Source organism: Crocuta crocuta, unplaced genomic scaffold, assembly GCF_008692635.1.
Source record: "Crocuta crocuta isolate KB4526 unplaced genomic scaffold, BGI_CrCroc_1.0 scaffold931, whole genome shotgun sequence".
Taxonomy (NCBI): domain Eukaryota; kingdom Metazoa; phylum Chordata; class Mammalia; order Carnivora; family Hyaenidae; genus Crocuta; species Crocuta crocuta.
The window spans coordinates 249385-265638 of NW_027527834.1; the positions used below are offsets into that span (position 1 = coordinate 249385).

General features: G+C 49.2%; 1 protein-coding gene across 1 annotated transcript in view; it reads right to left on the reverse strand.

Annotated features, from left to right (window-relative positions):
• Positions 1-6406: 6406 nt before the first annotated feature.
• Positions 6407-16254, reverse strand: part of BACE2 (beta-secretase 2) — a gene marked incomplete at its 5' end in the record, with an annotated part of 58234 nt that continues 48386 nt past the window's right edge. The window contains one exon of the mRNA XM_077778641.1: positions 6407-6897. Within this exon, the coding sequence (XP_077634767.1) occupies positions 6644-6897 (254 nt within the window). The remainder of the gene's footprint in view (positions 6898-16254) is intronic.

Consider the following 16254-nt stretch of genomic DNA (forward strand, 5'->3'; position numbering starts at 1 on the left):
TGGGGGACCGGGCCTGCACCCCCCTACATTCCATTTCCTCTCTGACGCCCCCCAGGACCCCATCCGGCAGCAGTGGAAGCAAGCGGGACGGGGCACACGCCGCCATCAGCAACGTCGGAAGCGTGACTCGAACAAAAGCACGAAAACAATTCGAAACCCAGGAAGTCGAAAGTCAGCTTTATTCAAATGGCCCGAACCTTTTGTTTCCCTTCCAGTGGGACACACGGGACACTCGTGGAGCGTACACGTATAAAACCAAGATGACGTTAGAAAACCCGGCCTTTCAGGTGCACAAGGGCGTGGACACAGGGCGATCCCAAAAGGGAGACAAACCACAATCGTCAGCCCTTTCAGACACACAGGCTGCACGTAGGGGCCGTGCGGGAAAGACGTTACCCGGAGATCCACACACAAATACATCCTGCAACGCGCTGCTCTTGGCGTCACTTGAGAATCTGAGGTTTGCAGCTTCTTGGCCGGAGCAGACACGGCCCAAGGCGGCAGCCAAGTCACCCTTCTTACGAAGAAAGTGAGTCACCGCCGTCAGTGACTGAACATTAGGATTTTAAGCCCGAAGTCTACTTAACTGTGCAAATTAACAGACAAGAGTGGGAAACCCCTCATCACAGATGACATTAGCACATGACATACCCCACTCATCGTTCCGGTGTTTAAACACACTGATTACCCACACTGCTGACACCCCCTCAGGCTGCTTCCTCCCGTGTTCCAGGCGGTTCCAAGGGGAAAGGATCTCCAAGCTCACGGGTACAAGAGTGTGTAACATGCTACACATCAGAGGACACGTTACCTCCAATTCGGAACATGGAAAAGGCAATTCCGAATTGGAATTCCCAGCCGCAAAGCACACACAGTTGTATAAGCAGGTGGACGGAAGGAAGTTTATTTTTGGTGATTTTCACTATACATGAACAGATCTTTAATGAGCTCTGTTTGTTTACCTCAAAAAAATAATCTTTCAATGTTTTCTTGGCTTTCACTCAGAAGCAGTGACTTCCAAAATGTAAGGCTTGTGTGGAATTTTATCTCAATAGGTAAATGGAAGCAAGTGGAAACCTTGGTTTTATAGGAACCTTCTAGTGACCTCTACAAACAGCATTTAACAGAGAAAGCAAGCTCGGTCTTCTGCAGACATCTGCCATCTCGTGATAATCTGATCAGGAGACGTAGCATGAAAAAAGAAAAAAAAATACATATATATACACACATATATGCCAACCTAAATGAAGCAAGTTCTGTGGAAAATCCTCAGTGGTAAAGGAGGTTAGGTTTCCAAGATGCTCCAGGCTTCGATTTCCCTCTTAGTGACACCATTCTATGTATCTATTTTATAAAACTGTAATTTATAACCATCCAATTTATAATTCTACTTCTACATTGGCAAGATCGTCCGCTTGGTGTGTGTGGAGTCGCACCCAATCTCCACTTCCACCGCCTTACCTACTTCTGACGCTACACAAATACTGCCCCCTCTGCAGAGGGGGCTGCCCACACCTCACCCCTGCCCCACAGGCAGGGCAAACCCTGACCAGCAGATATTTGGAGGCAAGACAGATATTTTCGCACCATAACCCCCCCTGTATCCTGAGATGCCAGCCAGGCACGTCCGGACACACTGCTGTGGCAGCCGCCATGTTTCCCTGGACACATGGAGGCCCGAGGGCATCAAAGGTCAGGTACCCTGGGGCCGCTCTTGGGGCGAGGGCTGGATCCACATTTGTGAGGAGGCTTCATGTGCATCCAGGCCCAGTCTTTGGCCACAGGGAGATCGGTAAGAGCAAACGCGCTGCCAAATCTCACAGCACAACGTAGGCTGGGAACAGCAGACACGTGTATGTAACACTGATGGTAAGAAACCCGGAGAAAGCGCAGGACTGGGGAGAAACGCGGTACTGACTGGCTGAAGTCATGTGTCCTCGTGATACTTGAAATTAACCCCAAGAACTCATGACATTAGAGGTTTTGCAGACACGCTGGGGTCGCTACAATCCAGCTCACCCCACCCCCCAAGGATGACATTCTCACCAAACCAGGGCGTGCGCCCAAGTCATGGCTTGAGTTCACTGACACACGTGGGGAGCCGACCGAACTGCATGGATTACGAATAGGACGAGGGTGAGCTCCAAGATGCACGGCCCCGTGAGATGCCACGAGGCCACACCGGGGCGCAGGGCCTGACGCTTCTCTCTGCAAGTGTGCCTGACAGGAGGTGTCCCCAGGGAAGGAGTGTGGTCGGGGGCCTGTTGGGTTCCCCTGGAGTCACTGGGCTGCCCCGACAGGGCTGGGTGGACAGGGCTGTGCCTCAGTCACTCTGGCTTCCAAGGCAACCGTCTGACGCTCACACAACTGCCAACCACCCCCTCTGGCTTCAGCCCCTTGACCCTGTTCTAGGAACTTCCCAGTGTACAACCCTGAGTCTACAGCCTAAGCACTAGGTCTTCCTGGGGAGTTCCTGTCTCTAGTTTTGTTAGAATACAGGTGTTCTAACATGGCTGCAAAGCACGTCTCTCTTTGACAAATTCTAAGTCCTAAGAAGTTCCTTTGGAAAATTTCCAGAAAGTACGGGTGTGAAAAAAAAATCACTTCCAGAGGGTAGAAATGAGCTGCCTAGGACATCCTGGGGTGTCTTCAGTTTGCTCAGACCTTTGCAGTCATCTGCTGACAAGGGACAGGACTTCCTACCCCACCTCCCTTCTCAGATTCTAGAACCTTCCAAGTCCCAATCACCCCTTCTGTGGTCTTCGAAAGAACCAATCTTCACCTGGCTTCGGCAACGCAAAGTGTAAGGGGACACATTATCACTTTGCCTATGCGGACATCCGACCGTGACTCCAGCTTAAATGTTCTTGAAGTTTCGGGCTTGCTGCTGTATAAAGTACATCCCATCTCCAATTGATTCCCCCCCAGCTCTAAGGGTAAGAAACGTGAGGATTCCTGGAATTAACTCAAGCGACTTTTTCAAAACAGCAAATTCTGCTTATTTTGTCACCATACTTTGGATGTCATGTTTATTTTCCTTCCTCACCCTCAAAATGTATCTTCCCAGCTCGCCATGTATTGGCAAACTGCCAGAAGTTCAGATCTGAAATCCTTAAAACCCACTACGAATGTATACAAGAGCTTCCATGTATGGGGTTTTCCTGGCACTAAAAACCTAGTCCCTCTCTTGGCAAAACCCAAATTTTACATTTTATGATGTTTAGTTGATTTCCTAAAACAGGAAAAAAAAAATCTTGGTTGCAAGTGTTTACTCTGAACAGTTCTGGTATTGATTCTAATGAGTTTGTGCACGATAAACACACATGGGAGGCCCACCAAGGTATCTGGTTTCCACTAATAAGAGTAAGTTGGTGAAGCTCAATTATTGCTGCTTATGGAAGAGGCATTCTGAGGAGCAGTGATTTATCCCCCGTGACGTCATGAACCCTAGGCTGGAACTCAGAACCGAACTGTGCTGGTAATCGGCCACACGGGGACCCGGCAGGAGGAAAGGGACACATTTTCATTTCCAGGGGAACTTACTAAACGATCAAATAGTCCTTCCTCACTTCTTAAATAAGGTAACACTAAGTCAGAACCGCCTGCAAATTCTGCAGCCCATGACTCCGCGGAGGGGTCGGTGGGAGTGCCTCGCGGGGGGTCACTTTCCTAATTTTGAGCTGTAACTGACCCCAAACTCATCTCCAACCCAAACACTCTGTGTTTCAAGAGGAGTCAAGTAGAGTCTTTCCAAACGTTTGGGAGTGGACTGTGTTCAGGACAACATTCCCGGAAGTCACGTGCAGGGAACCCATTTCCTGAATGCCAGATACTTGTTTTTTATTTAGAAGAAACACAAAATAGCGGCACCAATCACCATGGTGCTTTTTAAAATTCCCGAGGGAGGGGGAGAGCTGGGGGGGTGGTGAGACTGTCTTCATCTTGTTTCTCGCTAGTTTTCAAAGAGGCCTAGAGACTGAAGCCAGGATTGCATTTGGGGCTTCCAAATAACTTATCAATATAAAGTATCGCCCTAGTAAAAAAAAAACAAAACAAAAAAAAACACACACAATAAAAAAACCCCTATCATTCACGAAGAAGCATCCCATCTCTCGTGGGAGGGTTGACAGGGTTTGACAAGAGCATGATGCTAAGTTGCAGCTTTCAAGAAAAGGACCGTCTTCCGGCATTTTCCATAGTATGTTACAAGGTAAAAATGACATGGTCAGACAATTGCTATTTCCCTTCCTATTCAAAGCAGGCCGGCTTGAAGGTTTTCCAAGCTCCGTATCAATTTGCAGAACTCGAGGAGGGGGGTGTCACGAACCACAGTTTTGACTCAAAGCCCAATTTTCGACAGCCAAGCAGGCCAGGAAAATGTGCCACGTTCCATTGTCTACTCCCCTCTGGTTGCTAAGTTATACTTTTGTAATCTGAGTATTTCCATTAAAACGTCACATCCCATGACATCTGAGATGAAAAGGTGGAGAAATCTGATATGAATTCCCCAGCATTACAGCAACTTTATCAAATACCCTAGAGCTTGAAATCTGACTTGCTATCATCCATCACGTGTTCTGGCAACAGAGCCTGCCGGTCTGCTCCAACAGCAATGGTCCTTAGCTCGGAAACGCAACACGAGAGACCGGAACTGAAGATGCCTGTGTGAAGGACTGGGCGGCAAAACCAACCAGGTCACCTGTGCCGTTCCCTCGTTTTCAAGCATGAGTTCGGATGGATGTTCACAGCCAAGGGAAGGCCAGGCACGGGAGAGCCGCCTTCACTTCCACGTGAAGTGGACCACAAAGCGCGAACCCATGAAAAAGCCAACAGGACAAGAGGATTAGGCTTCCCGAGATTTCAAACTCTGAAATCACTACCCGTCACCTGGCCGAGAGCGAACCTGATAATGAGCATCTGATAACGGAACCCCTCCCGCCTTGTAACTTGCCATGTTCCAAGTGTTTCTTGAAGAGAACACAGAAGATTCATGTTCTGAGATGCAACTCAAACCTTCTTTTGCTGCAGCGTCCACAAGGACGCCACCACATGTATAAGCGGCCCCGCATCTCTCTGGTCGTATATTCCTCAGGACATGGCCCTGGTCCAGTGACGCCTATTCTAAATATACACGACAACCCAGCCACCAGTCAGCCCTTCCAGCAGGACTCCTGTGCACACCCAACTCATCCCAATAGCAATGCGAAGTGAACATGGACTTGGGCACCCTAACAGGGGAAGGGATATTGGCTTTGAACTGTGAATCCTTCTAATTACATCTGATCACAAAAGGCTGACTACATAGCGTTAAGGCTTTTTTGGGGGTGAAGAAATTAATTTATCAAATAAATGCCAGAGGGAGGTTCCCCAAATAAAGACAGCACTGCACACCCACCTCGTTGCTGAAGACCAAACACGCCAAAGGAAAGCAGGGCACACGCGGGTCAACCACTCCACAGATTTGTTCTCGCGGATTCAGACGACTATGCTGGAGTCGGGGGGTTCGGCAAATGCAGACACATGGTCTGAGAGCAATGGAAAAGCACAAGTTCCTTCACGACCTCCACATGCCTTGTGTCTTCCTTCCCAAGAGTCGGTCACAAGGATGGGCTGTTAGCCATTTCCCTATTTCCCTAAAGGTTAATAACCAACCTACCTTCAGACCTGGAAAAAACAACTAAGCTGGCGAAATAGGATCTGTTTTGCTCACCAAAATACTGCTTGTTGATTTTAAGGAAGAGAATGCATGTGCGATGATGGCCAGCTGGCTAACAGGCCAGCACCCGCTACTCTCCCTGTGGTGGAATGATGATTCTTTCAGCCCAAGGGCAGCAAGCAGGCTGCCTGCGGCCCCGCCCGGGGGGCAGGGCCCCGGGCTGGGCTAAGTCTCAGCCAGTGGAGGTAGCTTCTTATTGTCCGACCAACGACACTACAGAAGTAGCGAGCACAAAGAGGAGGTTGTCCTTGCACTCTACCATGACGGACAAAAGGCTTCCCGTCTTCAGAAGCGGCTGGTGAAGACCGTGGAGGGATGTTCTTCTCCTGGAGGGCTCCGGCTCCCACTCAGAGCACAGAGGGACCCAGGAAAGGGCTCTGTTTCCGACTCCAAAGTGGGCAGGACGGCCACAGCATCGGGCCCCAGGCTGCGGCCCCTGTCGCCATACTGTGAGGCGCCATATTGCGAGTCTCTCGTACACTCTGTTCCAGGTTGAGGCCTGGCGCAAAATACCCTTCAATGCAATTAATATGAAAAGCTTCCCGTTAGCGAGGAGGGATTAGCAACCACATGTACTCCCTTCTCCAGAGCCGGGAGGAAAGGGAGAACGAGCCAAAGCTGGTTTGGGCGGCACCCTTTGCCAGTTTGGCACCACCAGTCACGTACAGCCTGAAGCCCAAAATCACTCTGTTTTCATTTAGAATGAGGTGTTTTTTATTATAATTTTTCTCGGAAGTGAGGGAGAAGGAGGAAGCTTTAAAATCAAGACTCAAAATACAGTGAATCTGGAAGGCATCTGGGAGCAGAACAGATTTAAGACTAGTGGACACAGGAAGGCACCCTGCCTTATGACCCCGCCTGCTGCACCTGAAACGGAATTCTCCTCACAGAGAGTTCAAGGCCGCTCACGAGTGCGGGCTCTGCCCTTCATTTCCAGCGATGCCGGACGAGCGAGGACTCATCGTTGACGACCTCGGGGTCCCGGGGCAGGCGCCGGCACCGCAACGGAAGCAGCAGCAGGACGATCAGGGTTAGAAGGATGATTCCGCACACGCTCATGAGCGCGTAGGAGACAATCCACAAAATGGGCTCATTCAAAGGCAGGGCGGGGACACAGTTGCTGGCTATGTCGTCTGTTGAGAAAGGCCCAGAAATTTCAGACACTGGAGCACCTGCAATCTCTGAGGAGACAGAAAAGGGAAAATCCACAGCTGTGAAATGAGCAGTCCATCTCTGCCCTTTAACAGAAGAGATATAACGCTTGCTGTGAGACCACAGCCTCAAGGGGCAGGAGCCGCTGGCGCAGGCAGGGGCCTCTGCGGCAGCGCGCTCTCAGGGGTTCGGGGCCCGCACCGGAGCGGAGCATCTTCCTCGGTCTGCAGGCGCTGAACCCACGTGGTTGCTGACAGCCATGTGCAAAGGGCACATCCAGATGGCGGTGGCCGGCCGGGGAGGAGGGAGAGGAAGGAGGAAGAAGAGTGGGATCTGTGGCAAGGAGCTTGGCAGAGCCTGCCTGGATCTCGGGGATGGTCCCAGTGCAGTCAGCCTGACTCAGCAGGGCTGGGGGCGGGGGGCAAGCAGGGCTGGGGGCTTGCTGGGGTTCACAAGGATGGTGAGGGGCAGGAGGCAGCTGTAGACGGAAATTCCACGTCTCCGGAGGGCCTCCCCAGAGCCTTCAGCAGAGAGCCGACCAGAAGTGAGCGAAGGTCAAAGATGGGCTTGAAAGGCTTAGGAGCAGGGCTTTGAGCTCACACGTGGGGCTGACAGCTCTACCTACCGCCAACTGCTTCCCATTTACTCCGTTTCCCAGACTGAAAAGAACCCAAACCCGATTCACACAGCATTCGCAGAGCTAGAGTATTAAGGGTCTCTCCTCTATCACGGGAAGAGGAACCAGAGACTGCACGCCACTCTGGCCTGATCTTAGAGGCTTAAAAGACAAGCCACTGCGCGCCTGGGTGTGGCTCAGTGGGTTGGGCATCCCGTTCTTGATTTCGGCTCAGGTCATGATCTTGTAACCGCCTTTCTAAAACCCGGGGACCGTGTTCTGACGGAGCTGATAAATGGAACCCACGAACAAGGTTAAGAGCAGATAGGGGCGCCTGGGCAGCTCGGTCAGTTAAGCATCTGACTTCCGCTCAGGTCATGACCTTGCGGTTCGTGGGTTCGAGCCCCGTGTCGGGCTCTGTGCTGACAGCTCAGAGCCTGGAGCCTGTTTCAGATTCTGTGTCTCCCTCTCTCTCTGACCCTCCCCTGCTCACGCTGTCTCAAAAATAAATGAACTATAAAAAAAATTTAAAAAAGGAAAAACGAGCAGAGAAGCACCCAGTTTATTAGGGCAAGAAGGAAACAAAAGGACTCTGGCTACCCACGGGGTCTCCTTATGGAGGAGGCCTGTTTAGACAATCATCCAATGTATCAGGAGAGAGTTAATCCACCTGGTTAGTAGCCCAACACATTCTACAAGGGGCCCTTAGACCAGGGTCCTGCTTTAGGGCCATTCACAGTGGGACGCAGGGTGCCTCAGTCTGTTTGCTCTGTTTCCTGTAGAAGAGAGAACTTCAATAGTCGGGAGGGGACACTGATGACAAACAGTACAGACAGAAATCCACGATGGTGCAAGCGACATTCCAACACATATGATCCTTACAGACAACTTCTTAGGAAGCGGTCCCTGGTTGGGGGTGTTAGTTCAGATGGGAACCGGTTTCAGCCGGCTCCCAGGGGAGGTCCTGGGGCCAGAAGCTGCTAGATCAGGGATGTGAAGGGTTCACATTACACCAACGAGGAGGAAACTTCATACGGCAGTCGTCAAGACTGGCAGCGTCCCTGGTGCCTGAAGGGGCTGTCCCGTGCCCAAGACGGACAACTCTGTAGAAGGACAGGCATGAAGAGAGGGCACCCAGTTGCTGGGTCTTAGTACCATTCCGGCCAGCGTCCTAACTTCCAGCCAAAGCGCAGGCTTTCTCCTCCCCGTGGGGTAGCCATCGGCTAGAGGACTACAGCCCGGCAATCGACGTGAGAGTGTCCATGAAGACCAAACTTCTCGAAGAGCCCCTGAAGCGCGAGTAAGGGAAGAGAAGAGAAAGGACTCACGAGGGCTGCACAGTCCGGAGGGTGAAAAGACTCACAGCCCCACGTACAGGCGCTGAAACGATGAAATTATGGACTGGGGGTCGTGAGCAGACGGCTAGGAAAGAATTCTTGAGACGTCTTTGGTGCCAAAGGTGCTTTTACTACAGCACAGTGACGGGACCCGCGGGCAGGCAGAGCTGCATGGGGACCGTGAGGAGTGACTGATCACAGACGTTTAAGTTAGCGGGGCTCAGGGACGGGGGAGTCTCCAAGGAATTGGGAAGCAAGGCTCTCAGGACCTTGAGGGGCTCGCTGCTGTCAGGATAAGGTTACTTTTGGTCTTTAATACCACAAAAACGTTAAGGCAGGAAGGCAGACATGAGTTCCCTGAGCAAGGTCCCACTCTGCAAGTTTCAGGGGTGTGTCAGGGTGCTGGGAGCTGTAAGGAAATTTAACTTAAATTTAACTAAAGCTACATTTCTCTTGCCTTTGTTTCGCTCATCAGTCTCCTGGTTCCAGAGATCAAGCCCTATGCTATCCTGCTTGGGATTCTCTCTCCCTGTCTCTCTGCCCCTCCCCTGCTCCTGCTCTATCTCTCAAAAAAAAAAAAAAAAAAAAGCATTAAAAAAAAAAAAGGCAAGACACAGCAGGACTCTAACTTAAGATGTGACCTAGGAGCACATCTGGAGAATATCCTCAGGAATACAGAAGTACTCAGCACTCTTTTGGATGCCTGGACCCCATTTCAACATACTGGGGCTTAAGTCACCAACAGGCAAGTATCACACCCCAGCAGGGTGTCCACAAATTCAACTCAATTCTGACACTGTCTGCCGGAAGCAGCATCAGATCCCACAGGTGAAGGGCTCAGTCCCACAAGGCCGGCCCCCAAACCCCAGCCTTCAGTTAAAAGCCCTGATTGTTACCTGTGCTTCTGACCTACGCGCTACAGGCCCGGAGGTACCAACCACCCCTACCTTGACGGGGCTCGATTCATTTGCGAGAGCGGCTCACAGAAGTCAGAGAAACTGGGTACTTGCTGGATTACTGGTTTATTATAAAAGGACATAACTCAGGAACCGCCTGATGGAAGAGGTCTGGGGAAAGAGGGTTCCCCATGTTTCCACACAGTCACCTGCTCCAAACCCTCTCCTTTTGGATTTTCCTAGTGGGTTTGTTGCACAGACATGCTGGATAAAGTCACTGGCTGGTGGAGATGGCTTCAACCTCCAGCCCCTCTCCCTCCCTGCAGGTGTGGGGGAGGGACAGAAAGTTCCAGCCCTTAGATGCTTCCAAAGTCACCTTATTAACATAACAAAAGACAACATTCTTTCCTTGTTGGAAATTCCCAGTTTTAGGAGCTGCTTGACAGAAATGGAGGCAAACACCACATACATATTTCCTGTAAAGTGTACGATCACAAGCATTCAACAAGGTGAAACTCATGATATCTGGACTCCAATAAAAAAAAAATCAAGTATGCAAAGGAGCATGAAAACACAATTCATAATTCACACAGAAGTAGAAAAACAGTCTGTAACAAGGAGGGGAAGGAAGCAATCCTATGAAACTTGGCAAGAAATGACCCCGATGGTAGAATTAGTAGACAGGATATGAAGACAGTTACTGTAACTGCGTTCCACTCAGGACGCTGGAGGGAATATCGGATGCGCTGAATAGAGACACAGGAGTCATTTCAGACGTGTTAATTGGAGACATAGAAGCTGCAACGAAGACCCAAGTCAAATTTCCATGGATAAAAACTGCAGTGTGTAAGAGGAGAAACACACTGCATGATGTTAATAGAAAATATATCTGCGGAAGAAAAAGACCAGTAAACTTGAAAATGCTGTAGAAACTATCCATGAAACAGAGGGCAAATTCCTGAAAACATAAAGGGAGAGCATGAGTAACCTGGGAGCACAGGACGAGGCTACCTATCCACACTCAGAGGACCCAGAGAAGGGGAGGGATGGATGGGAGGCAGAAAAAATATTGTAAGCAATAATACTGCAAACCTTTCCAAACTTGAAGGAACCAGTAAGGTCACAGATCCGAGAGGCTCAGAGATCCCCAGGCATAAGAAACGTGAAGCAGATTACACCCGTGAACTGCTGAAAACTGGTGACAAAGAGAAAATCTCAAAAGCATAGAGAGCAAAACAAAATATTCTGTACAAAGGAACAAAAAGAATTAGAGCAAACTTCACGTCAGAAGTAACACAGGCTACAAGGCTGGGTAACAACAGCTTTCAAGTGCTGGAAGGGAAAACCCTGTCAATCTAGAATTCTGTACCAAGCAAGAGGGTCTTTTAAAGTGAAGATAAAGATGTTTCCGGACATAGACAAGCTGCAAGAATTTATCACGAGACACACACATATAATGTATTATCATCCAGCCTCAAGAAAGAAGAAATCCTGGGGCACCTGGGGGGCTCAGTTAGTTAAGTGTCCTACTCTTGAGTTCGGCTCAGGTCAGGATGCAGGGTTGTGGGACTCGGCCCTGCATCAGGCTCTGCACTAGCGGTGAGGCCTGCTTGGGATTCTCTCTCCCTCTTTCTCTGCCCATCCCTGGTGCGCACTCTCTCTCTGCCTGTTCCTGTCCCTGGCACGCTCTCTTTCTCGGTCTCAAAAGAAAGAGAAATAAACTTAAACACACACACACACGGATAAACTTGGAGGACATTATGCTAAGTGACATAAGTCAGACAGGGAAAGACAAATAGTGCAGGATCTTACCTATATGTGGAATCGTTCAACTCAGAAGCAGACAGTGGAGTTGTGGAGGTAGATTTTGAGGAAGGTAAGGGAAGGTAAAGGGAAGGGAAGGGAAGGAAGAAGGAGGGAGAGAGGGAAGGAAAGAAGAAAGGAAAGGAGGAAGAAAAGAAAAGAAAAAAGACAAGAAGAGGAGGAAGGAGGGAGGAAGAAAAGGAAAGGAAGGAAGGAGGGAGGGAAGGAAGGAAGGAAGTAGTACCTTTGTGAGGTAGGTGATGGATGTATTAGCTTGCAGTGATCATTTCACAACATATACATCAAAACATCAAGTTTATACCTTCAATGTACATAGCTTTTATTTGCCAATCACAGATCCCAACAAAGCTGACCAAAAAAAGACAGAAACCACAGCCAACTGCACTAAGACCACAGCAAAGCCAGCCCGTCAAGCAGAAATTGTGATGTCAGATGGCAGCAGGGACCCGCAGGAAGCACCAGACTCATCACGTCTCCACTTGTCACTTTAAACACTCAGGAAGAGAACCGGCTGAAAGCAAAAATAACACCAGTGTAGGGGGTGGTTTCTAACACACGCCCAAGTACAACGTGTGACAGCAACATTGGGGGACGGGGCGGCGGGGGACGGGCAAGTGCACGCCCGCGGGGCCCTTCACTACCTGAAGCGGGGTGCTGTGCCAGTCAGAGCTGCGCGCTCCAGACCCCACAGTGACCGCCACACAAGTGCGGCTCATAAAGTCGCTGAGATAAAGAAAAATACAAATACTCAATCCCAAAGGCATCAGAAAAAGGCGGGGGGAAGTCAGAGGACAACAGAAAACAGGCAGCAATCACCACATGAAATAGTCTAAACCCGGGGGGGTCGGCAAACATTTCTGGGAAGGACCAGACAGTAAATGTTCAGGATCTGGGGGCCACAGAGGATTCCCATCCCATTCTTTTCTGATTATTTTCACACCTCTTTAAAAATGTAAAACCATTTTGGGGCACCTGTGTGGCTCAGTTAGTTAAGCCTCTGACTTTGGCTCAGCTCATGATTTTACGGTTCGTGGATTCGAGCCCTGCGTCTGGCTCTGCTGACAGCTCAGAGCCTGGAGCTGCTTCAGATTCTGTGACTCCCTCTCTCTGACCCTCCACTTCTCACGCTGTCTCTATCTCTCTCCCAAAAATAAATAAAACATTTTTTAAAAAAAGTAAAACCCTCTTTAGAGGTCGTAGAAAACCATCGACAGGCCAGATCGGGCCTCAGGCTGCCACCTGCCAGTCTCAGGTCTAAATGCCCCAGAGACAGCGCAGAGACTGTGGAATCAGATCAAAAGGAAAGCCAGGGATGAAGGCCGTCATTTCCTCAGGGTTAAGCTTCAAGGCACCAACAGGCAGGGCAATACTGAGGGCTTACGCACCTAAGAAGAGCTCCGAAACGTAGGAAACGAGAATAAAGACACAGCAGAAGCTCATGAAGACCCACCAAGACGGACACTTCAGCATCCCTGTCACTGCTGGCAGGGGAGGCGTGAGCGTGGGGGCCACCCCAGCAGCACCCCACCCGCCTGACCTCACTGGCAATCACTGCACTCACGCAGCCCAACACACACTGTCTTCAAGAGCACATTTACCAATACAGGCTACATTCTGGGCCGAATGACAAGTTTCAAGCAATTTTCGAGAATTCAGTTCACACCGTGTTCCCTGACCAGAGCGGAATTAGGTTAAGAAGTCTGTAACAGAGGGGCGCCGGGGTGGCTCAGTCAGTTAAGTGTCCCACTCCTGACGTCTGCTCACTCAGGTCATGATCTCACAGCTTGTGAGTTCAAGCCCCGCATTGGGCTCTGCACTGACGGCACTAAGCCTGCTTGGGATTCTGTCTCCCGCTCTCTCTCTCTGCCCCTTCCCTGCTTGCTCTCTCTCTCTCTGAAAATAATAAAGATAAACTTAAAAAATTTTTAAAAAGGAAAGTCAAAAGAACACATATGATATGATTTCACTTATAGAACAAACAAAAATAAAAAGACCAAAATCAAGCTCAGATGTGCTAGGTACCAGGGGGATTAATTCTAGCATTTGCGCTTCAAGGAGAATAATCAAGGTCATATATATTTTCCATATATACATATATATGATAAAAATACATAAAAACCCTCAACAAAGTCAAATTTTCTTCAACGTGTACTTTTTCAATCAGAAAAAAATGTTTTAAGTGTTTGAAAAATAGCACCCATTTAAGGTCGCCAGTCAAAATGTATTCTCTGGAAACAAACACATCCTCACATTTTCCAAGTAGCTACTTCACATTAAAGGACAGGTGCCTGGCTGGCTCAGTCCGAAAAGCATGCAACCCTTGAGATCGAGGTTGTGAGTTTGAGCCCTACATTGGGTATACAGGCTACTTATGTAAATAAATTTTTTAAAAAACTCAGAGGAGGGCATGCCTGGGTGGCTCAGTCAAGTAAGGGTCCGACTCTTTTTTTTTTTTAATTTTTTTAAAAAATGTTTTATTTATTTCTAGGAGAGAGAGAGAGAGAGACAGCGTGAGCAGGGGAGGGTCAGAGAGAGAGGGAGTCACAGACTGAAACAGGCTCCAGGCTCTGAGCTGGCAGTCAGCACAGAGCCTGACGCGGGGCTCGAACCCACGAACCGCGAGATCATGACCTAAGTGACAGTCGGACGCTTAACCAACTAAACCACCCAGGCGCCCCTAGTAAGGGTCCGACTCTTGATTTTGGCTCAGGTCATGATCTCACAGTTCATGACTTCAAGCCACACATCGGGCTCTGCACTGACAGTTCAGAGCCTGCTTGGGATTCTCTCCCCACTCTCTGTTCCTTCCTCACTTGGGCTTGCCCTCTCTCAAAATAAACAGACTTTAAACTAGTTTAAAAAAAATTAAGAGAAAGTTGATTTAAAAGGACTTCTGGAGGATGTTTTCCATTCACTGGATGATTTGCACATAGATTATATACACTAGTTATTCTATGATCGTGGAATAGATTTTAATTTTTTATACTGGAATCATGAGGCCATCCTACATACTGGTTAAGAGTGTGGACCCCGGGGTCAGACGTCTGGGGCTCAAATCCTAGTTCCCACGTATGACCTGTGTCATCTTAGCCAACTCCCTTAACTTTGTCCCTCAGTTTCCTTATCTGTAAAGTGGGGGATGGGAACAGGACTTATAAATGGCAGTCTTAGTGAATGGATAACCAAGCTAAGAGAAAGCACAGTGCCTGGGGTGAGGTCAGTGCTTCCTCAGCATCACTTGTTAATATCTTGTTATTTTAAATCTTTCATCGGTGACTTGGACTAAAATTTTAATTATGCATTTTCTCGGTTCTACCTTCCAGAAGATCAGGACCCAGTTGATAATGAGCACCTGAGGAAGATACACCGATTTACCAACTATAAAAATGTCCATGGTTGGCTTTTTTCTGCCAGGGCACATAAAATAAAGTGACACATGGGGCACCTGGGTGGCTTAGTCAGTTAAGCGTCTGACTTTCGCTTAGGTCATGATCTCGCGGTTCGTGGGTTCGAGCCCCGCATCGGGCTCTGTGCTGACTGCCAGCTCAGAGCCTAGAGCCTGTTTCAGTCTGTGACTCCCTCTCTCTCTGACCCTCCCCTGCTCATGCTGTGTCTCTCTCTCCTAGAAAAAAATTTAAAAAATTAAAAAAAAAAAAAAAAAAGTGACCCATCTCCCCTAACTGACTCTTTGGTACCGAGATGCCTTCTGAGTAGCCGTGCTTCACTTGGAAGAATGTTCCAGAGTTCCAGGACAGGCACCCTAGACCCAGAGCCATTTTGCTCTGCAGCCACATGAAAGCCACTCACTACCCCAGGCCTCAGTGGTTTTTCCTATAAAGTGAGGAACAGAAACTCTCTGACTCAGGTCTTTGGGGGGCCCTTGGGTTTGTAGTCTTTTGATTATATTCTAAGTAGACGGCAGAGGCCCTGCTCTGGGACTCTGTTCTTAACAGCTAACTTTCCTATTTTTAAACAGGACTATGTACCAGATGATCCACTTTCAACGTGCGCAAGGAAATTCACAGCGAAATGACTGCCACAATCCATGATACGCCTTGAGTTGTAAAAGCTCAACTCTATACAGCTCTTGGGTGCTAAATGTCTCAATCTATAAAAAGAGATGGGTGGTATTTCAGAAGCTTTGGCTACATTAAGAGCGAGCTGTCAATCTTCGCACTCTATTATCTTCCTGGCTCTAGGACACTTGGCCCGGCCAACACAGAGGCATCTCACGGTGCTCCGGCCTGGAGCTTCTGCGGCCGACCTGTGAGGCTATCTATACGCCGAAGCCCCAGGCCGGCCAGCTCTGTGACACACAGTGACCGTCACCTTATTTATCCAGTATTGATCTGAGACTAGAATAGTGATGCTCTGTAGGGGTTGGGGGAGGGGGGTTGAGGCGAGGAGAGGCAGGGCAGCAGAAGAGAAGCATCTGTGGATCTTCTTCCAAAATAACCATCACCCTCCCACCCACCACCATTCTGATACACCCTGGCTGAAAAAGGAGAGGAGGCTGTGGGCCACGATGTAGTTTAAAAATCTCCCCAGCGAAGTCCTCAGAGAGCCCTCCGGCACTTCTCCTGCCCCAACCCTTAGAGGAAAGCTGAGGCCCACAGCTGAGTGTTATCAGACAAACAGTGGTTATTAGGAAAACCAAATAAAAGGCATCTGGAGAGAGAGAGAGAGAGAGAGAGAGAGAGAGAGAGAGAGCGC